Consider the following 26,361-nt stretch of genomic DNA (forward strand, 5'->3'; position numbering starts at 1 on the left):
TACTCATTTTGGGTGCTGGTACTGTTTCTATTTAGGTGCTGGAACATTAAGCTAATATTCTATAAGAGGTGAACTCAAGCAGTAGAAAGTTAGAGGTGATATTATAGGACACACTATGTGAAACGTTGATGCTCTGTCAGCAGTTTCCTGTGGAGTTTTTTTAACATATCAGTTTGCTGTAGTGTGTTCAACCACTGATCCAAGATAAGTTGCTAAGAAGTTAATCTCACATCAAAGACCTAACGAACTAATGACATAGAAGTCATATAGCCGAGCAGCACGTTCCAGTCTTCAGTCCTCTCTACATGACAGTGACTTGTGTATGTCAGTGGAGCCCCAGTTAGAGACAGACATGATAACTGCAGTGGTACTGATGACCCTGTTGTGGAGCACAGGTAGGAAGGATGCTGTTATACTGATATACACGTGTGACAGTAATATTGTAAGATATTTTACCATTTGCAGGGTTAGTAAAATAACATACAACTGGAAGCAGACAGTAAAAATGTGTCTCAAAGCAGGACAATGATGTGATCACCTGTAAATGTACTTTACTGTAGTCTAACTGTCCATCTGGGGACAGGCACTAATGTCAGTTAAGTTGTGATGGTGTCATGCATCTGACTGTTGTATATTCAGTGTGTCAATGATTGATTGTATCTGTCTCTATGTAAATTAATGAAATAATATATTATGTATTCTATATTATATTGGTGTTATGTTAGAGTAGGAGAAGGGAGGGGTGTAGATGATAGAGGTCTATTAGCTAAGTCAAGATCAACAGGTCCAACACTATACGTCACGAAGAGAGAGAGAATGAGAGAGAGAGAGAGAGAGAGAGAGATGAGAAGAGAGGAGGGGTGGGGAGAGAGATTTGAGGAGGAGGAGAGTGGAGGGTTGGGGAGAGAGAAAGGGAGTGGAGAGAGTTTGAGGAGGAGGAGAGAGAAAGGGAGTGGAGAGAGTTTGAGGAGGAGGAGAGAGAAAGGGAGTGGAGAGAGTTTGAGGAGGAGGAGAGAGAAAGGGAGGGGCGATGGGAAAGGAGGGCATAGAGCAAGATAGGTGAGAGAGGAGGGTAGGGGATAGAGGGTAGGGTAGAGAGAAGGGGAGGGGAGAAGGGAGGGAGGGGGAGAGTGGAGGATAGGAGAGAGAAGGGTAGAGTAGAGATGATGGGAGGGAGGGGATAGAGGGTAGGGTAGAGAGAAGGGGAGGGGAGAAAGGAGGGAAGGGGAGAGTGGAGTATAGGAGAGAGAAGTAGAGATGAGGGGAGGGAGGGGATAGAGAGATTTGCAGTGGAGAGAAGAGGGTAGGGGAGAGAGGAGGGTGGAGGAGAGATGGGGAATGTGTTTACACATGGGTGTTGTTGCACCATACCACTGTCATCCCCATCATATCATGTTGATTTAACCTCTGACTCTCTCTTCCTCTGACTCCTCCCTTTCTCTCTCTCTCTCTGTCTCTCTCTCCCTTTCTCCTCTCTCTCTTTCTCCTCAGATCTCCAGGCTCAAAGCGTCAGTCCACCAGGTAGGTAGAGTATACATCTACAGTGATTATAGTAGTTCAATATTAGTAAACTTTTGTATGTGTCCATACAAACCATTCTAATACCCAATAACAAGAAGTGTTTTATGGAACTACTTATACTTGACATATTATATATTATATTGTTCTGATGTTAGAGTAGGAGAAGGGGGGTGTAGATGATAGAGGTCTGTTACCAAGGCAACAGGTCTGATGCTATCTGTCAGGAAGAGAGAGAGAGGAACAGAGAGAGAGAGAGAAGGCGTGGAGAGAAAGTGAGATGTCAACGGAGATAGGGTTGACAGACTAACATGCAGCCAACTGAATATCTTGTCTTTACTGACTTCTCACCAGTGATGTCATCATAACCAGCAACCTTTTCCACTCGGTCCGGCTCAGCTTGACCCCTGACCTCTGAAATTATTAATGATTTAAAAAATTCTCTCTATATATATATATATTTAAATTAGATTTAATCTCATCTGCAAAGAGTTACATATTTGCATGGAAGGGGAATGTACACTACATGACCAAAAGTATGTGGACACCTGCTCATCTAACATCTCATTCCAAAATCATGGGCATTAATATGGAGTTGGTGCCCCATTGCTGCTATAACAGCCTCCACTGTTCTGCGAAGGTTTTCCACTAGAAGATGGAACATCGCTGCTATAACAGCCTCCAGTCTTCTGGGAAGGCTTTCCACTAGATGATGAAACATTTCTGCTATAACAGCCTCCAGTCTTCTGGGAAGGCTTTCCACTAGATGTTGGAACATTGCTGCGGGGACTTGCTTCCATTCAGCCACAACAGCATTGGTGAGGTTGGGCGATTAGGCCTGGCTCAGTCGACGTTTCAATTCATCCCTAAAGGTATTAAATGGGGTTTAGGTCAGGGCTCTGTGAAGGCCAGTAAAGTTCTTCCACATCGATCTCAACAAACTATTTGTGTATGGACCTCACTTTGTGTACAGGGGCATTGTCATGCTGGAACAGGAAAGGGCCTTCCCCAAACTGTTGCCACAAAGTTGGAAGCACAGAATAGTCTAGAATGTAATTGTATGCTGTAGCGATTCGATTTCCCTTCAATGAAACTAAGGGGCCTAACCCGATCCATTAAAAACAACCCCAGACCATTATTCCTCATCCACCAAACTTTACAGTTGGCAGGTAGCGTTCTCCTGGCATCTGCCAAACCCAGGTTTGTGGTACGGACTGCCAGATGGTGAAACGTGATTCAACACTCCAGAGAAAGTGTTTCCACTCCAGCAGACGCTTGGCATTGCACATGGTGATCTTAGGCTTGTGTGCTGCTGCTCTGCTGTAGAAACCCATTTCATGAAGCTCCAGACGAACAGTTCTTGTGCTGAAGTTTTTTCCAGAGGAAGTTTGGAATTCGGAAGTGAGTGTTGCAACAGAGGACAGGGGGAGAGCTCTGCAGTGCAGAGGACAGGGAGAGATCTGCAGTGACAGAGGACAGGAGAGATCTGCAGTGCACAGGACAGGGAGAGCTCTGCAGTGCACAGGAGAGAGCTCTGCAGTGCAGAGGACAGGAGTGCACAGGACAGGGAGAGATCTGCAGTGCACAGGACAGGGAGAGCTCTGCAGTGCAGAGGACAGGGAGAGATCTGCAGTGCACAGGACAGGAGAGCTCTGCAGTGACAGAGGAGGGAGAGATCTGCAGTGCACAGGACAGGGAGAGCTCTGCAGTGCAGAGGACAGGAGAGATCTGCAGTGCAGAGGACAGGGAGAGATCTGCAGTGCAGAGGACAGGGAGAGATCTGCAGTGCAGAGGACAGGGAGAGATCTGCATTGCAGAGGACAGGGAGAGATCTGCAGTGCAGAGGACAGGAGAGATCTGCATTGCAGAGGACAGGGAGAGATCTGCAGTGCAGAGGACAGGAGAGATCTGCAGTGCAGAGGACAGGAGAGATCTGCATTGCAGAGGACAGGGAGAGATCTGCAGTGCAGAGGACAGGGAGAGATCTGCAGTGCAGAGGAGATCTGCAGTGCAGAGGAGAGATCTGCAGTGCAGAGGACAGGGAGAGATCTGCATTGCAGAGGACAGGGAGAGATCTGCATTGCAGAGGACAGGGAGAGATCTGCAGTGCAGAGGACAGGGAGAGATCTGCATTGCAGAGGACAGGGAGAGATCTGCAGTGCAGAGGACAGGGAGAGATCTGCAGTGCAGAGGACAGGGAGAGATCTGCAGTGCAGAGGACAGGGGAGATCTGCAGAGATCATTAGACAGGGAGACTCTGCAGTGCAGAGGACAGGGAGAGATCTGCAGTGCAGAGGACAGGGAGAGATCTGCATTGCAGAGGACAGGGAGAGATCTGCAGTGCACAGGACAGGGAGAGCTCTGCAGTGCAGAGGACAGGGAGAGATCTGCAGTGCAGAGGACAGGGAGAGCTCTGCAGTGCACAGGACAGGGAGAGATCTGCAGTGCAGAGGACAGGGAGAGATCTGCAGTGCAGAGGACAGGGAGAGATCTGCAGTGCAGAGGACAGGGAGAGATCTGCAGTGCAGAGGACAGGGAGAGATCTGCAGTGCAGAGGACAGGGAGAGATCTGCAGTGCAGAGGACAGGGAGAGATCTGCAGTGCAGAGGACAGGGAGAGATCTGCAGTGCAGAGGACAGGGAGAGATCTGCAGTGCAGAGGACAGGGAGAGATCTGCATTGCAGAGGACAGGGAGAGATCTGCAGTGCAGAGGACAGGGAGAGATCTGCAGTGCAGACAGGGAGAGGACAGAGGGGAGAGATCTGCAGTGCAGAGGACAGGGAGAGATCTGCAGTGCAGAGGACAGGGAGAGATCTGCAGTGCAGAGGAGTGATCAGGGAGAGATCTGCAGTGCAGAGGACAGGAGAGATCTGCAGTGCAGAGGACAGGGAGATCTGCAGTGCAGAGGACAGGGAGAGATCTGCAGTGCAGAGGACAGGGAGAGATCTGCAGTGCAGAGGACAGGGAGAGATCTGCAGTGCAGAGGACAGGGAGAGATCTGCAGTGCAGAGGACAGGGAGATCTGCAGTGCAGAGGACAGGGAGAGATCTGCAGTGCAGAGGACAGGGAGAGATCTGCAGTGACAGAGGAGGGAGATCTGCAGTGCAGAGGACAGGGAGAGATCTGCAGTGCAGAGGACAGGGAGATCTGCAGTGCAGGGACAGGGAGAGATCTGCAGTGCAGAGGACAGGGAGAGATCTGCAGTGCAGAGGACAGGGAGAGATCTGCAGTGCAGAGGACAGGGAGAGATCTGCAGTGCAGAGGACAGGGAGAGATCTGCAGTGCAGAGGACAGGGAGAGATCTGCAGTGCAGAGGACAGGGAGAGATCTGCAGTGCAGAGGACAGGGGAGAGATCTGCAGTGCAGAGGACAGGGAGATCTGCAGTGCAGAGGACAGGGAGAGATCTGCAGTGCAGAGGACAGGGAGAGATCTGCAGTGCAGAGGACAGGGAGAGATCTGCAGTGCAGAGGACAGGGAGAGATCTGCAGTGCAGAGGACAGGGAGAGATCTGCAGTGCAGAGGACAGGGAGAGATCTGCAGTGCAGAGGACAGGGAGAGATCTGCAGTGCAGAGGACAGGGAGAGATCTGCAGTGCAGAGGACAGGGAGAGATCTGCAGTGCAGAGGACAGGGAGAGATCTGCAGTGCAGAGGACAGGAGAGATCTGCAGTGCAGAGGACAGGGAGAGATCTGCAGTGCAGAGGACAGGGAGAGATCTGCAGTGCAGAGGACAGGGGAGATCTGCAGTGCAGAGGACAGGGAGAGATCTGCAGTGCAGAGGACAGGGAGAGATCTGCAGTGCAGAGGACAGGGAGAGATCTGCAGTGCAGAGGACAGGGAGAGATCTGCAGTGCAGAGGACAGGGAGAGATCTGCAGTGCAGAGGACAGGAGAGATCTGCAGTGCAGAGGCAGATCTGCAGTGCACAGGGAGAGATCTGCAGTGCAGAGGACAGGGAGAGATCTGCAGTGCAGAGGACAGGGAGAGATCTGCAGTGCAGAGGACAGGGAGAGATCTGCAGTGCAGAGGACAGGGAGAGATCTGCAGTGCAGAGGACAGGGGAGAGATCTGCAGTGCAGAGGACAGGGAGAGATCTGCAGTGCAGAGGACAGGGAGAGATCTGCAGTGCAGAGGACAGGGAGAGATCTGCAGTGCAGAGGACAGGGAGAGATCTGCAGTGCAGAGGACAGGGAGAGATCTGCAGTGCAGAGGACAGGGAGAGATCTGCAGTGCAGAGGACAGGGAGAGATCTGCAGTGCAGAGGACAGGGAGAGATCTGCAGTGCAGAGGACAGGGAGAGATCTGCAGTGCAGAGGACAGGGAGAGATCTGCAGTGCAGAGGACAGGAGAGATCTGCAGTGCAGAGGACAGGGAGAGATCTGCAGTGCAGAGGACAGGGAGAGATCTGCAGTGCAGAGGACAGGGAGAGATCTGCAGTGCAGAGGACAGGGAGAGATCTGCAGTGCAGAGGACAGGGAGAGATCTGCAGTGCAGAGGACAGGGAGAGATCTGCAGTGCAGAGGACAGGAGAGATCTGCAGTGCAGAGGACAGGGAGAGATCTGCAGTGCAGAGGACAGGGAGAGATCTGCAGTGCAGATTTCTGACAGGGAAGATCCAGTGCAGAGGACAGGGAAGATCTGCAGTGCAGAGGACAGGGAGCGATTTGCCTCAGGTAACAGTGCAGAGGACAAATCTGCCAGACGAGAGGATCTGCAGTGCAGAGGAAAAGATCTGCAGTGCAGAGGACAGGGAAAGATCCATGCAGAGGACAGGGAGAGATCTGCAGCAGAGGACAGGGAGAGATCTCCAGAGGACAAGATCTGCAGTGCGAACAAACATAGTCTTGTAAAGAAAGATTTGCAGTCAGGACAAAGTCTGCAGGAGTCATGAGGCAAAGTAGGCAAAATAGCAGAGGAAAATCTGCAGTGCAGAGGAAAAATCTGCAGTGCAGAGGCAGATCTGCAGTAGGACAGGGAGAGATCTGTAAGTTCAGAGGTCAGGGAGAGATCAGTGCAGAGGTTAATCTGCAGTGCAGAGGACATCTGCAGTGCAGAGGACAGGAGAGATCTGCAGTGCAGAGGACAGATCTGCAGTGCAGAGGACAGGGAGAGATCTGCAGTGCAGAGGAAGGGATGATCTGCAGTATCTGCACGAGCCTGCAGAGGACGAGAGAATCTGCAGTGCAGAGGACAAATCTAGTGCAGAGAAGAAGATCTGCAGTGCAGAGGAAGAGAATCTGCAGTAAAGAGCAGCAGGGAAAATGCAGAGGACAGTATTGCAGAGGACAGGGGTGCAGTGCAGGGACAGAGTCAGTGAGGAGGAGGATCTGCAGTGCGGTACAGGGAGAGTGCAGTGTGAGGGGGTGTCAGAGGACAGAGATCTCAGTGCAGAGGAGGGGAGATCTGTGCAGGTACAGAGTCAGTGTGAGGACAGGGAGGGGATCTGCCAGAGGACAGGGGAGAGATCTGCAGTGCAGAGGGGAGGGGGTGTGGTACAGAGTCAGTGCAGAGGGTGGGTACAGAGATCTGTGTGCAGGGACCGGTTAGAGTCAGTGTGAGTCGGACAGGGAGAGTGTGAGGGTGTACAGGTACAGAGATCTCAGTGCAGAGGAGGGGGAGATCTGTCAGAGGACAGAGTCAGTGAGGAGGGGAGAGATCTGCAGTGCAGAGGACAGGGAGAGATCTCAGTGTGAGGGGGATCGGTTAGAGTCAGTGTGAGGGGGTGTGCAGAGTACAGAGTCAGTGTGAGGGGGTGTGCAGGGACAGAGTCAGTGTGAGGGGGTGTCGGTACAGAGTCAGTGTGAGGGGGTGACATCGGTCCATCAGAGTCAGTGTGAGGGGTGTCAGGTACAGAGTCAGTGTGGGAGGGGTGGGAGATCAAAGGTACAGAGTCAGAGTGAGGGTGTGCGAACAAACGAAAGTTAGAGTCAAAGTGTGCAGGAGTCATGGGCAAATAGCAAAATAGCAAAATGCGCAGTAAAAAAATGCAGGATGTAAGTCAGAGTCAAATCAGTTAATGGTCAGTACAACAGTTTCCTTACAGTGAAATGTTTACTGAGTCAGTGTGAGCCGGTTACAGAGTCAGTGTACAGAGGAAGGTGTAATTCGGTACAGAGTCAGTGTGAGGGGTGTCGGTACAGAGTCAGTGTGAGGGGCACCGGTTAGAGTTAGTGTGAGGGGTGTCGGTACAGAGTCAGTGTGAGGGTGTCGGTACAGAGTCAGTGTGAGGTGTCGGTACAGAGTCAGTGTGAGGGGGTGTCGGTACAGAGTCAGTGTACAGAGTCAGTGGGGTGTCGGTACAGAGTCAGTGTGAGGGTGTCGGTACAGAGTCAGTGTGTGGTGGTGTCGGTACAGAGTCAGTGTGAAGAGGGGTGTCGGTTACAGAGTCAGTGTGAGGGTCGGTACAGAGTCAGTGAGGGTGTCGGTACAGTGTCAGTGTACAGAGTCAGTGTGAGGGGTGTCGGTACAGAGTCAGTGTGAGGTGAGGGTGCCGGTTAGAGTCAGTGTGAGGGGTGTCGGTACAGAGTCAGTGTGAGGGGGTGTCGGTACAGAGTCAGTGTGAGGGGTCGGTACAGAGTCAGTGTGAGGGTGTCGGTACAGAGTCAGTGTGAGGGGTGTCGGTACAGAGTCAGTGTGAGGGCGGTACAGAGTCAGTGTGAGGGGTGTCGGTACAGAGTCAGTGTGAGGGGGTGTCGGTACAGAGTCAGTGTCGGTACAGAGTCAGTGGGGTGTCGGTAGTCAGTGTGAGTCAGTGTGAGGGGTGTCGGTACAGAGTCAGTGTGAGGGGTGTCGGTACAGAGTCAGTGTGGGGTGTCGGTACAGAGTCAGTGTGAGGGTGTCGGTACAGAGTCAGTGTGAGGGGTGTCGGTACAGAGTCAGTGTGAGGGGCACGGTTAGAGTCAGTGTGAGGGGTGTCGGTACAGAGTCAGAGGGTGTGTGTCAGTGAGGGGGTGTCGGTACAGAGTCAGTGTGAGGTGTCGGTACAGAGTCAGTGTGAGGGCACAGAGTTAGTGTGGGGGTGTGTACAGAGTCAGTGTGAGGGTGTCGGTACAGAGTCAGCACGGAGTTAGTGTGGGGTGTCGGTACAGAGTCAGTGTGAGGGGTGTCGGTACAGAGTCAGTGTGAGGGGGCACCGGTTAGAGTCAGTGTGAGGGTGTCGGTACAGAGTCAGTGTGAGGGTGTCGGTACAGAGTCGGTGTACAGAGTCAGTGTGAGGGTGTCGGTACAGAGTCAGTGTGAGGGGGTGTCGGTACAGAGTCAGTGTGAGGGTGTCGGTACAGAGTCAGTGTGAGGGGTGTCGGTACAGAGTCAGTGTGAGGGGTGTCGGTACAGAGTCAGTGTGAGGGGTGTCGGTGTCAGTGTGAGGGCACAGAGTCAGTGTGAGGGGGTGTCGGTACAGAGTCAGTGTGAGGGCACGGTTGTCGGTACAGAGTCAGTGTGAGGGTACAGAGTCGGTACAGAGTCAGTGTGAGGGGGTGTCGGTACAGAGTCAGTGTGAGGGGTGTCGGTACAGAGTCAGTGTGAGTGTGGGGTGTCGGTACAGAGTCAGTGTGAGGGTGTCGGTACAGAGTCAGTGTGAGGGTGTCGGTACAGAGTCAGTGTGTGAGAGGGTGTCGGTACAGAGTCAGTGTGAGGGTGTCGGTACAGAGTCCGGTAGAGTTAGTGTGAGGGGGTGTCGGTACAGAGTCAGTGTGAGGGGGGGTGTCGTGTACAGAGTCAGTGTGAGTGGGGGCACCGGTTAGAGTTAGTGTGAGGGTGTCGGTACAGAGTCAGTGTGAGGGTGTCGGTACAGAGTCAGTGTGAGGGGTCGGTACAGAGTCAGTGTGAGGGGTGTCGGTACAGAGTCAGTATGAGGGGTGTCGGTACAGAGTCAGTGGGTGTCGGTACAGAGTCAGTGTGAGGGGCACCGGTTGAGTGTGGGGGTCGGTACAGAGTCAGTGTGAGGGGCACGGTTAGAGTTAGTGTGAGTGTGGGGTGTCGGTACAGAGTCAGGGTGTGTGTCAGTGGAGGGTGTGCCGGTACAGAGTCAGTGTGAGGGTGTCGGTACAGAGTCAGTGTGAGTGTGTCAGTGTGAGGGTGTCGGTACAGAGTCAGTGTGTTAGAGTTAGTGGAGGGTGTCGGTACAGAGTCAGTATGAGTGTGGGGGTGTCGGTACAGAGTCAGTGTGAGGGGTGTCGGTACAGAGTCAGTGTGAGGGGGGTGTCGGTACAGAGTCAGTGTGAGGGAGTGTCGGTACAGAGTCAGTGTGTGAGGGTGTCGGTACAGAGTCAGTATGAGTGTGGGGTGTCGGTACAGAGTCAGTGTGAGGGGGCACCGGTTAGAGTCAGTGTGAGGGTGTCGGTAAAGAGTCAGTGTTGAGGGGTGTCGGTACAGAGTCAGTCGGTGAGGGGTGTCGGTACAGAGTCAGTGTGAGGGGGTGTCGGTACAGAGTCAGTGTGAGGGGGGTCGGTACAGAGTCAGTTGAGTGCGTCAGTGTGGGGCACCGGTTAGAGTCAGTGTGAGGGGTGTCGGTAAAGAGTCAGTGTGAGGGGGCACGGTTAGAGTCAGTGTGAGGGGTGCACAGAGTCATGTGAGGGGGTTACAGAGTCAGTGTGGGGGGCACCGGTTAGAGTCAGTGTGTGGGGGCACCGGTTAGAGTCAGTGTGAGGGGGCACCGGTTAGAGTCAGTGTGGGGGCACGGTTAGAGTCAGTGTGTGGGGGGCACCGGTTAGAGTCAGTGTGGCGGCAGTCCGGTTAGAGTCAGTGTGAGGGGGTGTCGGTACAGAGTCAGTGTGAGGGGCACAGAGTCGGTTAGAGTCAGTGTGTGGGGGCACGGTTACAGTCAGTGTGAGGGGCGGGCACGGTTAGAGTCAGTCAGTGTGTGGGGGGGACACCGGTTAGTCAGTGTGAGGGGCAGTGTCAGTGTGGGGGCACGGTTAGAGTCAGTGTGTGGGGGCACACGGTTAGAGTCAGTGTTAGAGTCAGTGTGGGGGCACCGGTTAGAGTCAGTGTGGGGGGCACCGGTTAGAGTCAGTGTGTGAGGGCACGGGGCACCGGTTAGGAGTCAGTGTGTGGGGGCACCGGTTAGTCAGTGTCAGTGTGTGGGGGCACCGGTTAGAGTCAGTCAGTGTGGGGGCACGGTTAGAGTCAGTGTGTGGGGGCACCGGTTAGAGTCAGTGTGTGGGGGCACCGGTACAGAGTCAGTGTGTGGGGGCCCCGGTTAGAGTCAGTGTGTGGGGGTGTCGGTACAGAGTCAGTGTGGGGGGGCACCGGTTAGAGTCAGTGTGTGGGGGCACCGGTTAGAGTCAGTGTGTGGGGGCACCGGTCAGAGTCAGTGTGTGGGCACCAGTTAGAGTCAGTGTGTGGGGGCACCGGTTAGAGTCAGTGTGGGGGCACCGGTTAGAGTCAGTGTGTGGGGGCACCGGTTTGAGTCAGTGTGAGGGGGCACCGGTTAGAGTCAGTGTGTGGGGCACCGGTTAGAGTCAGTGTGTGGGGCACCGGTGAGTTGAGGTAGTATGAACATCGAGGTAAAGTTAAGTGACTATCTAGAAGAAAAAGAAACGCAGACCTATTTAGGCGAGGTGCTGGCTAGAGGTGCTGGCTAGAGGTGCTGGCTAGAGGTGCTGGCTAGAGGTGCTGGCTAGCGGAGTAGGAAACCCTCATGAAGACAGCTTGGCTGTCTAAACATTGGTAATTAAATATTTGCATCTGAGCTCCTAGAGTGTGCGGCTCGCTTTTATTTTCAAGTTAAGTGACTATGCATAGATGACAAAAGAGAGTGGCAGTGGTTTTGAGAGGGGAGGGGGGCAATGTGAATAGTCTGGGTAACCATTTGACTAGATGTTCAGGAGTCTTATGGCTTGGGGATAGAAGTTGTTTAGAAGCCTCTTGGACCTGGACTTGGCGCTCCGGTACCGCTTGCCTTGTGGTAGAAGAGAGAACACTATGACTTGGGTGACTGGTGTCTTTCACAATTTTCAGGGCCTTGCTCTGACACCGCCTGTTATAGAGGTCCTGGATGGCAGCAAGCTTGACCTCAGTGATGTACTGGGCCATTCACACTACCCTCTGTAGTGCCTTGCGGTCGGAGGCTGAGCAGTTGCCGTACCAGGCAGTGATGCTACCAGTCAGGATGCTCTCGATGGTGGAGCTGTAGAACCTTTTGAGAATCTGAGGACCCATGCCAAATCTTTTCAGTCTCCTGAGGGGAAATAGGTTTTGTCGTGCCCGCTTCACGACTGACATGGTGTGCTTGGAGCTCGTTGTCGGTGATTAGGCCTACCACTGTGTTGTCATCAAATTTAACCTCCTATGGAAGAGACGGGCTAAGATCCCGTTAACGGGATCGATTTGACAACAGTCAAACAACAGAAATCTCATAAATAAAATTCCTCAAACATACATAAACTTGTTGTTAATCCCGCCACATTGTCGGATTTCAAAAAGACTTCACGACGAAAGCATCAGATTATGTTCGGTCAGCACCTCGTCACAGAAAAACAGCCATTTTTTACAGCCAAAGAGAGGTGTCACAAAAAGCAGAAATACAGATTAAATGTATCACTAACCTTTGATGATCTTCATCAGATGACACTCATAGGACATCATGTTACACAATACAAGTATGTTTTGTTTGAGGAAGTTCATATTTATATCCAAAAATCGCATTATGTTCAGTAATGTTTTGCTTCCAAAACATCTGGTGATTTTGCAGAGATCCACATCAATTTACAGAAATACTCATCATAAACATTGATAAAATATACAAGTGTTATGCGTGGAATTATAGATCCACTTCTCCTTAATGCAACGGCTGTGTCAGATTTCAAAAACACTTTATGGAAAAGCACACCATGCAATAATCTGAGTATGGCGCACAGACACAAAAACAAGCCATACAGATACCCGCCATGTTGTGGAGTCAACAGAAGTCAGAAATAGCATTATAAATATTCACTTACCTTTGATGATCTTCATCAGAATGCACTCCCAGGAATCCCAGTTCCACAATAAATGTTTGTTTTGTTCGATGAAGTCCATAATTTATGTCCAAATACCTATTTTTTGGTAGCGTGTTTGGTAAACAAATCCAAACTCATAAGTCCAGGCGAAGGTTCAGACAAACAGTTATATTACAGTTCGTAGAAACATGTCAAACGATGTATAGAATCAATCTTTACAATGTTTTTAACATAAATCTTCAATAATGTTCCAACCGGAGAATTCCTTTGTCTTTAGAATTGCAATGGAACGCAGGTCGCTATCACGTGAGCGAGTGTGATCAGCTCATGCCACTCTGGCAGAGCCCTTACTCAAACAGCTCTCACCCCCCTCCTTCACAGTGGAAGCCTCAAACAAGGTTCTAAAGACTGTTGACATCTAGTGGAAGCCTTGGGAAGTGCAATTTGACCCCATAGACACTGTATATTCGATCGGCAATGATGTTGGAACATTGCTGCACGGACTTGCTTCCATTCAGCCATAAGAGCATTAATGAGCTTAGGTACAGATGTTGGGCGATTTGGCCTGGATTGCAGTCTGCATTTCAAATCATCACAAAGGTATTGGATGGGGTTTAGGTCAGGGCTCTGTGCAGGCCAGTCAAGTTCCTGTTGCCACAAAGTTGGAATCACAGAATTGTCTAGAATGCGATTAGATTTCCCTTCACTGGAACTAAGGGGCCTAATCCGAACAAGGAAAACATCCCCAGACCATTATTCCTCCTCAACCAAACTTTACAGTTGGCACTACGCTTTAGGGCAGGTAGTGTTCTCATGTTATCTGAGTTTTACACCACTCCAGCCAACGCTTGGCATTGACCATGGTGATCTTAGGCCTGTGTGTGGCTGCTCCATCATGGAATATTCATCCTGAAGCTCCCAACGAACAGTTATTCTGCTGACGTTGCTTCTAGAGGTAGTTTGGAACTCTGCAGTTAGTGTTGCAACCGAGGACAGACAGTTTGTACGCTCTACCAATTCACAGTTGAGCAGCTGTTGCTCCTAGAAGTTTCCACTTCACAATAACAGCACTTACAGTTGACCGGGGCCAAACTGACTTGTTGGAAAAGTGGCATCCTATGATGGTGCCATGTTGAAAGTCACTGAGCTCTTCAGGAAGGCCATTCTACAGCCAATGTTTGCCTGTATTACTGTGTGGAAGGGGTGGGGAAGGGGTGTGGCTGAAATAGAATCCACTAATTTGAAGGGGTGTCCACATACTTTTGCAGATAGGATGTATGTCCACATGGGTGTTGTTGCACCAGACCAACGATAAGCCTTTCTTCCCCATCACATCATGAAAGGTCATGTTGATGTTCATTTAAACTCTCCCTCTCTCTTCCTCTGTCTCTCTCTTTCTCCTCAGATCTCCAGGCTCAAAGCGTCAGTCCACCAGGTAGGTAGAGTATAAATCTACAGTGATTCTAGCAGTTTATATCAAATCAAACAAATGTATTTATATAGCCCTTCGTACATGAGCTGATATCTCAAAGTGCTGTACAGAAACCCAGCCTAAAACCCCAAACAGCAAACATTGCAGGTGTAGAAGCAGTTCAATATTAGTCAACTTTATTATCCCACATGGAGAAATTCATGTGTCCATACAAACCATTCTAAACCCCAATAACAAGTAGTGTTTTATGGAACTACTAATACTTGTCAACCACAAAGCATCACTGCTGTTAGAATAACAGAATCACTGTCATCATCTGTCCTCACCACTGTGTTTTCCTCTCTGCTGTTTACAGCTGAACTCTCAGTCAGACTGGTGAATGGGACCACTTCCTGTTCTGGGACAGTGGAAGTCTTCAATGAAGGAGAGTGGTTAGGTCTTTGTACTAGTTGGTGGAGCATGATGAAAGAGGTCAGGTTTGTGTGTAGAGAGCTGGACTGTGGAAATCCTGTAGCTGAATCTGGAGGACCTCTGCTTGAAGATGGAAAACGAAGAGTCATACTAGGTGGTTGCTATGGAAATGAGTCTTCTATTAGACAGTGTGACATTGTAAGAGGAGGACCTGGTGTCTGTGATGGTGGATATTATCATCATGTGACCTGTTCAGGTAAGAGACTGGTCATATTGAGAGATTTATTTATACATTATACAATATTACCATGTATCATCTTTATGTGTTTTTATCTCATTTAAATAGAGGGAGAGATGTCAGATGTATTTAAACATTATATTTGTGTTTGTCATATTGGTTTATGGGAGATGTTCATGGGCAGATCATTGTAGTTCAGATGGTACTGAAGTGAAGCTGCCTGATGGATGTCCAGCTGTTTATTTTCTATAAAGTGAAGTGAACTTATTCCTGTCTCCTGCCTGCATTATTCCCAACCCGATCCTGAGTGACTAAGAACCCATTTCTACCTCTTACAGTATCAAACATAGCAAACTACAATCTTTTATCCAAAATATTTGTGTTTAGTCCTTGACAGTGTCATCAACAAATCTGATTGAATGTTCAACCAACTCTTTTTCTCCAGAGTCTGTGCGGCTTGTGGATGGAGCTGGTCTCTGCTCTGGGAGAGTGGAGGTGAAGTCCAATCAGTCCTGGGCCTCAGTGTGTGAAGCTGACTTTGACCGGCAGGATGCAGAGGTAGTCTGTAGGGAGTTTGGCTGTGGGGCACCTGCAGCTCTACAGGGGGGGCTCTATGGAGAAGGTGAGGGTCAGACCTGGGATAAAGAGTTCCAGTGTAAAGGTAATGAGTCCCTTCTCCTGGACTGTGACACCTCAGACAGAGAGAACAACACCTGCCTACCTGGTGATGCTGTTGGACTCACCTGCTCAGGTAAGAAACAGTTTGTCACTCAGTCAACATTGTTTCTCACCTGGAGTGAAGAATATGAGAGACAATATAGGTGTGTTTTTGTGAGAAAATAGTAAGATTACTGTCTCTCTCTTTTCTTTTCTCAGAGCCTGATGATGTGAGGCTGGTGGGAGGAGGCAGTCGCTGTGCTGGTGGAGTGGAGTGGTACGACCAGGGAGAGTGGAGGACTGTGGGAGCTGAAGACTGGGATGTAGCTGCAGTAGTGTGTAGACAGCTGGGCTGTGGCTCCACTGTTTCAGTACTACTTGGAGACACCACTAGAGCATTTAGACTTTCCTGTTATGGATCTGAGTCTTCACTGAGGGAGTGTTCCAGAAGTTATGATCTCTCTCCTGGACTCACAGTGATCTGCTCAGGTAATAATAACAAGTTACACTATATGGCCAAAAGTATGTGGACATTCGTGGATTCGGCTATTTCAGCCACACCTGTTCCTGACAGGTGTATAAAATTGAGCACATGGCCATGCAATCTCCATAGACAAACATCAGCAGTAAAATGTCCTTTCTGAAGGTCTCAGTGACTTTCAACGTTGCATATCTAGGAGCAACAACGGCTCAGCCGTGAAGTGGTAGACAACACAAGCTCACAGAACAGACAGTCGAGGGCTGAACCACGTAGAGCGTAAAAATAATCCTCTGTTGTAAAACTCACTGCTGAGTTCCACATACTTTAGTCCATGTATTATATCTCCTTCCTGGACTCACAGTGATCTGCTCAGGAAATATCAACATATTATAATTATATTCAACTGATTTCCTTCATTCATACAACTTCCTCTGCACCTCTCATGATGACTGTTTAACTTGTCAGTCTGCTTTACTAAATAGATCACTCTGTCAAGTAGAAATGAAATGCAACTTAAATATCCCAGAATGCATTTGCATTTGAGTGTTATCTCAGTGAATGTCTCTACTCACAACCACTCTCACAAAGAGAATGAGGGAGGAGGAGAGGAAGACAGAGAGATGAGAGAGAGAATATATTTTTATCACTGAGTTCTCACCAGGGATGTCATTATAACCAGTAACCTTTTCCACTATTGGCCCAGCCAATCCTGACCGTGACATAATGAATCAGACCTTGTAGTTAAGCTGTGTGTGAACAGTGAAGTGAACTTATTCCTGTCTCCTGCCTGCATTATTCCCAACCTGATCCCGAGTGACTGAGAACCCATTTCTACCTCTTACAGTATCAAACATAGCAAACTACAATCTTTTATCCAACATATTTGTGTTTAGTCCTTGACAGTGTCATCAACAAAACTGATTGAATGTTCAACCAACTCTTTTTCTCCAGAGTCTGTACGGCTTGTGGATGGAGCTGGTCTCTGCTCTGGGAGAGTGGAGGTGAAGTCCAATCAGTCCTGGGCCTCAGTGTGTGAAGCTGACTTTGACCGGCAGGATGCAGAGGTAGTCTGTAGGGAGTTTGGCTGTGGGGCACCTGCAGCTCTACAGGGGGGGCTCTATGGAGAAGGTGAGGGTCAGACCTGGGATAAAGAGTTCCAGTGTAAAGGTAATGAGTCCCTTCTCCTGGACTGTGACACCTCAGACAGAGAGAACAACACCTGCCTACCTGGTGATGCTGTTGGACTCACCTGCTCAGGTAAGAAACAGTTTGTCACTCAGTCAACATTTTTTTCTCACCTGGAGTGAAGAATATGAGAGACAATATAGGTGGGTTTTAATGAGAAAATAGTCAGATTACTGTCTCTCTCTCTTTCCTTTTCTCAGAGCCTGATGATGTGAGGCTGGTGGGAGGAGGCAGTCGCTGTGCTGGTGGATTGGAGTGGTACGACCAGGGAGAGTGGAGGATTGTGGGAGCTGATGACAGGGCCCAGAGGGATGTAGCTGTAGTAGTGTGTAGACAGCTGGGTTGTGGCTCCACCGTTTCAGTACCACCGGGAAACACCACTAGAGGGAAAAACATGATATGTTCTGGATCTGAGCCTGCACTGAGGGATTGTTATAGAATGTATGATCTACTTCCTGGACTCACGGTGATCTGCTCAGGTAATAACAACATATTATAATTATATTCAACTGATTTCCTTCATTCATACAACTTCCTCTGTACCTCTCATGATGACTGTTTAACTTGTCAGTCTGCTTTACTAAATAGATCACTCAGTCAAGTTGGAATCAAATACAACTTAAATATCCCAGAATGCTTTGTATGTGAGTGTTACCTCAGTGAACGTCTCTACTCACTACCACTGTCACATGTCATGTTATTGTCACATCTAAATGAGGAAAGTAGTTGAGGAGCTACGTTTCTTTTTCTCTCCTCTTGTTCCAGATGTCCTGCTTCAGCCTGATATCAACATATGTTGTCTCAGTGACTGTAGGCCCACTACTCATGTTGCCCTGTGAGGGAGGGTGGCTGGCACTGTTACATGCTGATGTTATTGTCATATCTATAGGAAACTAGTTGAAGAGGTATTTCTTGTTCTCTTTTATTGTTACAGATCTCCTGGTCCAGCCTGATATCTTCCTGACTGACCCAATGGGAGGGGTCTTCAGGGGCCACCAGGGGCCTGAGATGTTCAGGGGCTACAACTTCACCATCACCTGCTCCACTCAGCCACAGTACCCAGGAGGCTCCTTCCTCCTCACGTTCACCGGCTCCAACAGAACCCAGATCCAGCCAGCTGTCAATCACTCTGCTGCCTTCCTCTTCCCTGCTGCAGATGACTCCCACCAAGGGAACTACAGCTGTGTTTATGACAATTATGTTTTCTCTCATAACTTCTCCTCTGAAAGTGAGCTCCTCTCCCTCACCATCACAGGTAACTGAACAGGAACCAGACTTATAACTTTGTCATTGACAGATTTCCCACAGATCTATGTGATGATGATCAGTCCCCTCATCAAAGGTGTTTCTGTTTGCAGCCTCTCCTCTGCCAGCCTTCATCATCAGACACGTTGTAGTGCTGCTGATCCTACTGACAACAATCACCACCTCCTACCTGTACTACAAGGTAAAGACATTTACTCAGACGTTACAAGTCATTTAAACTAGAGGGAGAGAGAATGGAGTACCAGAGAGTAAATGTCTGACTGTTGGTGCTGTGTCTCTCTAGCCCACCAGGAGGCAGAAGAGAGTGAACAGGGTGAGCAGCATGGATCTTTATGTCAATGCCATGGAGATGGTCTCTCTGAGCTCCAGAGCTGAAGCTGGACCGGGAGAGGAGAGAGCAGCCCAGGGGACGGAGTAGGAGTAGAATGAAGCTGACCCTACATGCTGATCTTAGGTCAGTTTTGTGTTTAAAATCAATGGTCAGCAGTGGACTGGTGTTTAAAATGTTGTGACAAACCTGAAGTGGTTCTAATTTTAATAACAAGTTCAGAATTAGTTTCTCTTTCTAGAACCTTGGAGGAAATCTAAAAGTAGTGACTGCAACCACCATTATTCATTTAGTTTGGTTTTTACCACCAGAGTAACATGGGGTTTGAGGTAACATGGGGTTTTGGGTAACATGGGGTTCTGGGTAACATGGGGTTTTGGGTAACATGGGGTTTGTTTCATGTTCCAGTATTGCTTATCTTTATTTTTTTGTCTTATTTAGTGTGTCTTATATTCTTTATCTTATTTAGTGTCTCTTAGATTCTTTATCTTATTTAGTGTCTCTTATATTCTTTATCTTATTTAGTGTCTCTTAGATTCTTTATCTTATTTAGTGTCTCTTATATTCTTTATCTTATTTAGTGTCTCTTAGATTCTTTATCTTATTTAGTGTCTCTTAGATTCTTTATCTTATTTAGTGTCTCTTAGATTCTTTATCTTATTTAGTGTCTCTTATATTCTTTATCTTATTTAGTGTCTCTTAGATTCTTTATCTTATTTAGTGTCTCTTATATTCTTTATCTTATTTAGTGTCTCTTATATTCTTTATCTTATTTAGTGTCTCTTAGATTCTTTATATTATTTAGTGTCTCTTAGATTCTTTATCTTATTTAGTGTCTCTTAGATTCTTTATCTTATTTAGTGTCTCTTAGATTCTTTATCTTATTTAGTGTCTCTTAGATTCTTTATCTTATTTAGTGTCTCTTAGATTCTTTATCTTATTTAGTGTCTCTTATATTCTTTATCTTATTTAGTGTCTCTTAGATTCTTTATCTTATTTAGTGTCTCTTATATTCTTTATCTTATTTAGTGTCTCTTAGATTCTTTATCTTATTTAGTGTCTCTTAGATTCTTTATCTTATTTAGTGTCTCTTAGATTCTTTATCTTATTTAGTGTCTCTTAGATTCTTTATCTTATTTAGTGTCTCTTAGATTCTTTATCTTATTTAGTGTCTCTTATATTCTTTATCTTATTTAGTGTCTCTTAGATTCTTTATCTTATTTAGTGTCTCTTAGATTCTTTATCTTATTTAGTGTCTCTTATATTCTTTATCTTATTTAGTGTCTCTTAGATTCTTTATCTTATTTAGTGTCTCTTAGATTATTTATCTTGAAGTGTTTCCATTATTAGTCCAGGTATTATTATAATCATCTGTTCATTCTTTGTATTTTGAAACATTTTTTAATAAAGGGGTTTGTTGTTGTTTACCTCTCATGATGTTATTGATTATAAATGTTATGATATTGATTATGATGTAGATTAGTGTTATGTTGTTAGTAGTATATAGATAATGATGTTATTGATTATAAATGTTATGATATTGATTATGATGTAGATTAGTGTTATGTTGTTAGTAGTATAGAGATAATGATGTTATTGATTATAAATGTTATGATATTGATTATGATGTAGATTAGTGTTATGTGGTTAGTAGTATAGAGATAATGATGTTATTGATTATAAATGTTATGATATTGATTATTGATTATGAAGTAGATTATTGTTATGATGTTGCTCTCTAAACTGCCATGTAATCAACTGAATGCTTTTAATAAAATTACAGGCTGTCAGTCTTGTGTGATTTAATTATTAGACAGACTACAACATACAGTATGAATTAACTGAGATCAGTCTGTGTGATTCCCCTCTTGAACAGACTACAACATACAGTATGAATTAACTGAGATCAGTCTGTGTGATTCCCCTCTTGGACAGACTACAACATACAGTATGAATTAACTGAGATCAGTCTGTGTGATTCCCCTCTTGGACAGACTACAACATACAGTATGAATGAACTGAGATCAGCCTGTGTGATTCCCCTCTTGGACAGACTACAACATACAGTATGAATTAACTGAGATCAGTCTGTGTGATTCCCCTCTTGGACAGACTACCTCTGGTACCAAACATCTACATGTAACAGTTAGTGTAGTAGGGTTTCTCACAGTATCTACCTCTGGTACCAAACATCTACATGTATCAGTTAGTGTAGTAGGGTTTCTCACAGTATCTCTCTCTCTCTCTCTCTCTCTCTCTCTCTCTCTCTCTCTCTCTCTCTCTCTCTCTCTCTCTCTCTCTCTCTCTCTCTCTCTCTCTCTCAGACTATGAAAAAAGACAACAGACATGGCATTGACTCAAATCAAATGTGTTGATAAAGTCCTTCGTACATCAGCTGATATCTCAAAGTGCTGTACAGAAACCCAGCCTAACACCCCATACAGCAAGCAATGTGGGTGTAGAAGCACGGTGGCTAGGAAACACTCCCTAGAAAGGCCAGAAACCTAGGAAGAAACCTTGAGAGGAACCAGAATTTACAGAATGAAAGGACCAGGGCTGAGCAGGGACTTCATTTGTACTTTGGTCCTTGGACCTTTAAAGTTAGAAAGTCCATCAAATTCACATAATGTAGTTTACACATTCATTTATTTATGATTTCATGACTGTTTGATAGTAGATCCCTGAATGGTAAAAAAAAAAACCTCTCTAAATAGAAGTATGTAGCTAAAATATTTGACAGATATATCTTACAGATATTTTGACCATATCTGACATTCTCCCAGAGGCAGGCCAAACAAAGGCTCCAGCTCACTGAATGGAACCTCCCCTTTCCAACAGAAGATAACGGAATGTTGACATCCTGAATGGAACCTCCCCTCTCCAACAGAAGATAACGGAATGTTGACATCCTGAATGGAACCTCCCCTCTCCAACAGAAGATAACGGAATGTTGACATCCTGAATGGAACCTCCCCTCTCCAACAGAAGATAACGGAATGTTGACATCCTGAATGGAACCTCCCCTCTCCAACAGAAGATAACGGAATGTTGACATCCTGAATGGAACCTCCCTCTCCAACAGAAGATAACAGAATGTTGACATCCTGAATGTAACCTCCCCTCTCCAACAGAAGATAACGGAATGTTGACATCCTGAATGGAACCTCCCCTCTCCAACAGAAGATAACGGAATGTTGACATCCTGAATGTAACCTCCCCTCTCCAACAGAAGATAACGGAATGTTGACATCCTGAATGGAACGTCCCCTCTCCAACAGAAGATAACGGAATGTTGACATCCTGAATGGAACCTCCCCTCTCCAACAGAAGATAATGGAATGTTGACATCCTGAATGTAACCTCCCCTCTCCAACAGAAGATAACGGAATGTTGACATCCTGAATGGAACCTCCCCTCTCCAACAGAAGATAACGGAATGTTGACATCCTGAATGGAACGTCCCCTCTCCAACAGAAGATAACGGAATGTTGACATCCTGGGAAGATCACCGCCAAAGGTCATTCTCTCTTAGCCTCTCAACAATTTTCTGACAGGGAAAAATTCAAAACTATAGGGACAAACAATTGCTTCTGGCCTGTTAGGTTGTATTTGACTATATTATTGTACCAAAACTTCTCAGACTAGAAAATACAATTAGAAAGTACATTTATCAACTATGATTAGAAACTATGATTAGAAACTATGATTGGAAACTATGATTAGAAACTATGATTAGAAACTATGATTGGAAACTACGATTAGAAACTATGATTGGAAACTACGATTAGAAACTACGATTAGAAACTAAGATTAGAAACTACGATTAGAAACTACGATTAGAAACTATGATTAGAAACTATGATTGGAAACTACGATTAGAAACTACGATTAGAAACTACGATTAGAAACTACGATTAGAAACTACAATTAGAAACTATGATTAGAAACTACGATTAGAAACTACGATTAGAAACTACAATTAGAAACTATGATTAGAAACTACGATTAGAAACTATGATTAGAAACTATGATTGGAAACTACGATTAGAAACTATGATTAGAAACTATGATTAGAAACTACGATTAGAAACTATGATTACAAACTATGACTACAAACTATGATTACAAACTATGATTGGAAACTTTGGCCAACTATGTTCAAACTATGATTATAAGCGATAATTAAAAATGGTGAGAAACTATGATAATAAACTGTGAACAACGATGAAGCCACGTTTGTGTGAGAGATGATCTATTATTTAATTGTGTAATATTGCACATTCTCTTTCAATATGTATAACTTTTCACTCAATACATACTAAAGTAACAAATATTTAACAATGTTTCAAAGTTTTGTATTGCAACAGTTATGAGAGACAATGACATCCAATTTTTAGGTAATTATTAACATAATGTGTTTTACATAGTGTGCATCTGTGATAACTTTATGTAATAGATCCTCTCTCAAGCTATGTGACCTTTTTAACCCCTCAAAACAGCACCTGTTGTAACGGCGTTCTTCGTTTGTCGAAAGAAAGTCGGACCGAAATGCAGCGTGGTGGTTACTCATGTCTTTAATGAATGAAATGACGATACATGAAATAACTGAATAAACAAAACAACAAACGGAACGCGAAACTTATTACAGCCTATCTGGTGAAACTACACAGAGACAGGAACAATCACCCACGAAATACACAGTGAAACCCAGGCTACCTAAATACGGTTCCCCATCAGAGACAATGAGAATCACCTGACTCTGATTGAGAACCGCCTCAGGCAGCCAAGCCTATACTAGACACACCCCTAATCAACCACAATCCCAATGCCTACAAAACCCCCAATAAGACAATACAATAACCCCATGTCACACCCTGGCCTGAACAAATAATTAAAGAAAACACAAAATACTAAGACCAAGGCGTGACACCTGTGACCCAAATCCCTCTCAGCCATCACAGATGAACATAAATTCATGTAATAGATCCTCTCTGTCTCTCTCGGCATGAAACATGAAAATAATATGAATTACATAGTTAATAACTACTTTAAAATCTATTAATTCTCATTAAAATATGTAAACAGTTAAATGAAAGTAAAATCTCTGTACAAACCTCCTGTTTGAAATGGGGAATGTTGTTGTCGTCGCGGAGATATTTCCCAAATCCAGCCATCAGATCACAATCCAGAGGGGGCTTTTGGTACAAACCACAGCTTTGCATCCCCTTTCTCAGTGTGGTGTCCCATGACTGGTTCAATGGGAATTATGAACTTCCTGATCAATCTTTGGTTTTGATTCTGTCTTCATGCACACTCTGTGGAGATGTATAGATATGTTTTCCTGGTTCTTCATGCACACTCTGTGGAGATGTATAGATATGTTTTCCTGGTTCTTCATGCACATTCTGTGGAGATGTATAGATATGTTTTCCTGGTTCTTCATGCACACTCTGTGGAGATGTATAGATGATGTTTTCCTGGTTCTTCATGCACACTCTGCGGAGATGTATAGATGATGTTTTCCTGGTTCTTCATGCACACTCTGCGGAGATGTATAGATTATGTTTTCCTGGTTCTTCATGCACACTCTGCGGAGATGTATAGATATGTTTTCCTGGTTCTTCATGCACACTCTGTGGAGATGTATAGATGATGTTTTCCTGGTTCTTCATGCACACTCTGCGGATATGTATAGATTATGTTTTCCTGGTTCTTCATGCACACTCTGCGGAGATGTATAGATTATGTTTTCCTGGTTCTTCATGCACACTCTGCGGAGATGTATAGATGATGTTTTCCTGGTTCTTCATGCACACTCTGCGGAGATGTATAGATATGTTTTCCTGGTTCTTCATGCACACTCTGCAGAGATGTATAGATGATGTTTTCCTGGTTCTTCATGCACACTCTGCGGAGATGTATAGATGATGTTTTCCTGGTTCTTCATGCACACTCTGCGGAGATGTATAGATGATGTTTTCCTGGTTCTTCATGCACACTCTGTGGAGATGTATAGATTATGTTTTCCTGGTTCTTCATGCACACTCTGCGGAGATGTATAGATTATGTTTTCCTGGTTCTTCATGCACACTGCGGAGATGTATAGATTATGTTTTCCTGGTTCTTCATGCACACTCTGCGGAGATGTATAGATTATGTTTTCCTGGTTCTTCATGCACACTCTGCGGAGATGTATAGATTATGTTTTCCTGGTTCTTCATGCACACTCTGTGGAGATGTATAGATATGTTTTCCTGGTTCTTCATGCACACTCTGTGGAGATGTATAGATATGTTTTCCTGGTTCTTCATGCACACTCTGCGGAGATGTATAGATGATGTTGTCCTGGTTCTTCATGCACACTCTGCACACAATAGGGATCCTTCTTTGTTTTCTGTAAGACAGTGAATGCACAATAAGTACATGTAATGAAGTTATTACTTAAACCCTCTCTGGGATATGTGGGACGCGTCCCACCTGGCCAACATCCAGTGAAAATGCAGAGCGCCAAATTCAAATAAATTACTGTAAAATTAAACTTTCATGAAATTCACACATTCAATATACCAAATTAAAGCGACACTTGTTGTGAATCCAGCCAGCATGTCAGATTTCAAAAATGCTTTACAGTGAAAGCAAACAATTCTATTATCTGAGGATAGCACTCCAGCTAACAATCACAGACCATAATTTTTCAACCCTCACTGCGCGACACAAAACGCATAAATAAAGAGTTGCCAAGTGATTTAAAAAACATTCTGCACACTCTCCCCCTCTAACCCTCTGTGAAACATGATAGAAAGCAATTCATTTATGGTCTGATTTAAGAGAAAGAGCCAAATGAGAGTATAAAACCCCCACTGAGAGGTGTGCTATTCCCTGCATTTAGAGAGAACTTACCTTGAACCAGTAGCAGTTGCAGATGCCATCTTCCTCCAAGGAGAAGGAAGTCAATTCTCAATGAAATGTTTTCAGAATATGGGAAAAAGGCAATAATCCAACTCCAGCTCCTTCTAAGTGTCTCACAGTATAACGTTCTGTAGTGAATGAGTTCAGACTCTGGAAAGGTCTTTATATTTACAATCAGATAGGCCCAACCCCTTTATACATTTAAATATTCTATTCAGGGCAAATTGTTTGGTGAAGGGAGGGAATATCACACCTCTGAGTGGGGTTTTCTCACAAGTTGAATTTGCATTAATGCCATTTGAAAACAAAAGGTTGGCAGTTTGGAAAAACTCTCTCCAAAGGTCACTATCTCAAACTCTCATAAATGTTCTGAAGGGGATAAAAAAAATGCAGGGACAATTTAAGGTTGCTCCAGGTGTTATAAATCATTTAATGTATTCAATAGCAGAAGCCTTTATCCAGTAGTATTTACAGCTGTAGTTATGTGACTAAATAAAGTACATTTTCGTGATACCTAATATACGACATAATATGTCATGTGTATAGTCCTGAAAGCCTATGAAAGTACCAGGGCAGGGCTATGGGCTATGGGCCTTTGGGCCTGTGGCATGTGAGCATATGGGCCTGTGGCATGTGAGCCGATCGAAAGGGTTCAGATCCCCAAATCCGGAGTGGTGGAGATGGGCACCGTGAGGCGTACAGTGCGGTAACGCGACCGATCCCGGAGAAGCTGGCGGGAGCCCCGGGGAGAGTTCTCTTTTCTTTGTGAAGTGCAGGGCGCCCTGGAATGGGTTTGCCCCGAGAGAGGGGCCCAAGCCCTGGAATGGGTTCGCCCCGAAAGAGGGGCCCAAGCCCTGGAATGGGTTCGCCCCGAGAGAGGGGCCAAAGCCCTGGAATGGGTTCGCCCCGAAAGAGGGGCCCAAGCCCTGGAATGGGTTCGCCCCGAAAGAGGGGCCAAAGCCCTGGAATGGGTTCGCCCCGAGATACCTGATAATAA

The 26,361-nt window shown here is 46.2% G+C and overlaps 1 protein-coding gene across 2 annotated transcripts; it reads left to right on the forward strand.

Moving 5' to 3' along the window:
• The first annotated feature begins 283 nt into the window (after positions 1 to 283).
• On the forward strand, positions 284 to 20,245 carry LOC127923379 (scavenger receptor cysteine-rich type 1 protein M130-like). 2 transcript variants are annotated; one of them, XM_052507375.1, is made up of 11 exons: positions 284 to 395; positions 1,492 to 1,521; positions 13,863 to 13,892; positions 14,245 to 14,556; positions 14,984 to 15,289; positions 15,415 to 15,684; positions 16,628 to 16,933; positions 17,062 to 17,340; positions 17,796 to 18,116; positions 18,220 to 18,308; positions 18,411 to 20,245. In XM_052507375.1, the coding sequence occupies exons 1-11, from the start codon at positions 323 to 325 to the stop codon at positions 18,543 to 18,545; spliced, it is 2,151 nt and encodes a 716-aa protein (XP_052363335.1). In that variant the 5' UTR covers positions 284 to 322; the 3' UTR covers positions 18,546 to 20,245. The 2 variants fall into 2 exon arrangements, with proteins under 2 accessions (XP_052363335.1, XP_052363336.1); XM_052507376.1 differs by lacking the exon at positions 13,863 to 13,892 and having other exon boundaries at positions 315 to 395.
• Positions 20,246 to 26,361: the final 6,116 nt, after the last annotated feature.

The sequence above is a fragment of the Oncorhynchus keta genome, unplaced genomic scaffold (assembly GCF_023373465.1).
Source record: "Oncorhynchus keta strain PuntledgeMale-10-30-2019 unplaced genomic scaffold, Oket_V2 Un_contig_2945_pilon_pilon, whole genome shotgun sequence".
NCBI classification, from domain to species: domain Eukaryota; kingdom Metazoa; phylum Chordata; class Actinopteri; order Salmoniformes; family Salmonidae; genus Oncorhynchus; species Oncorhynchus keta.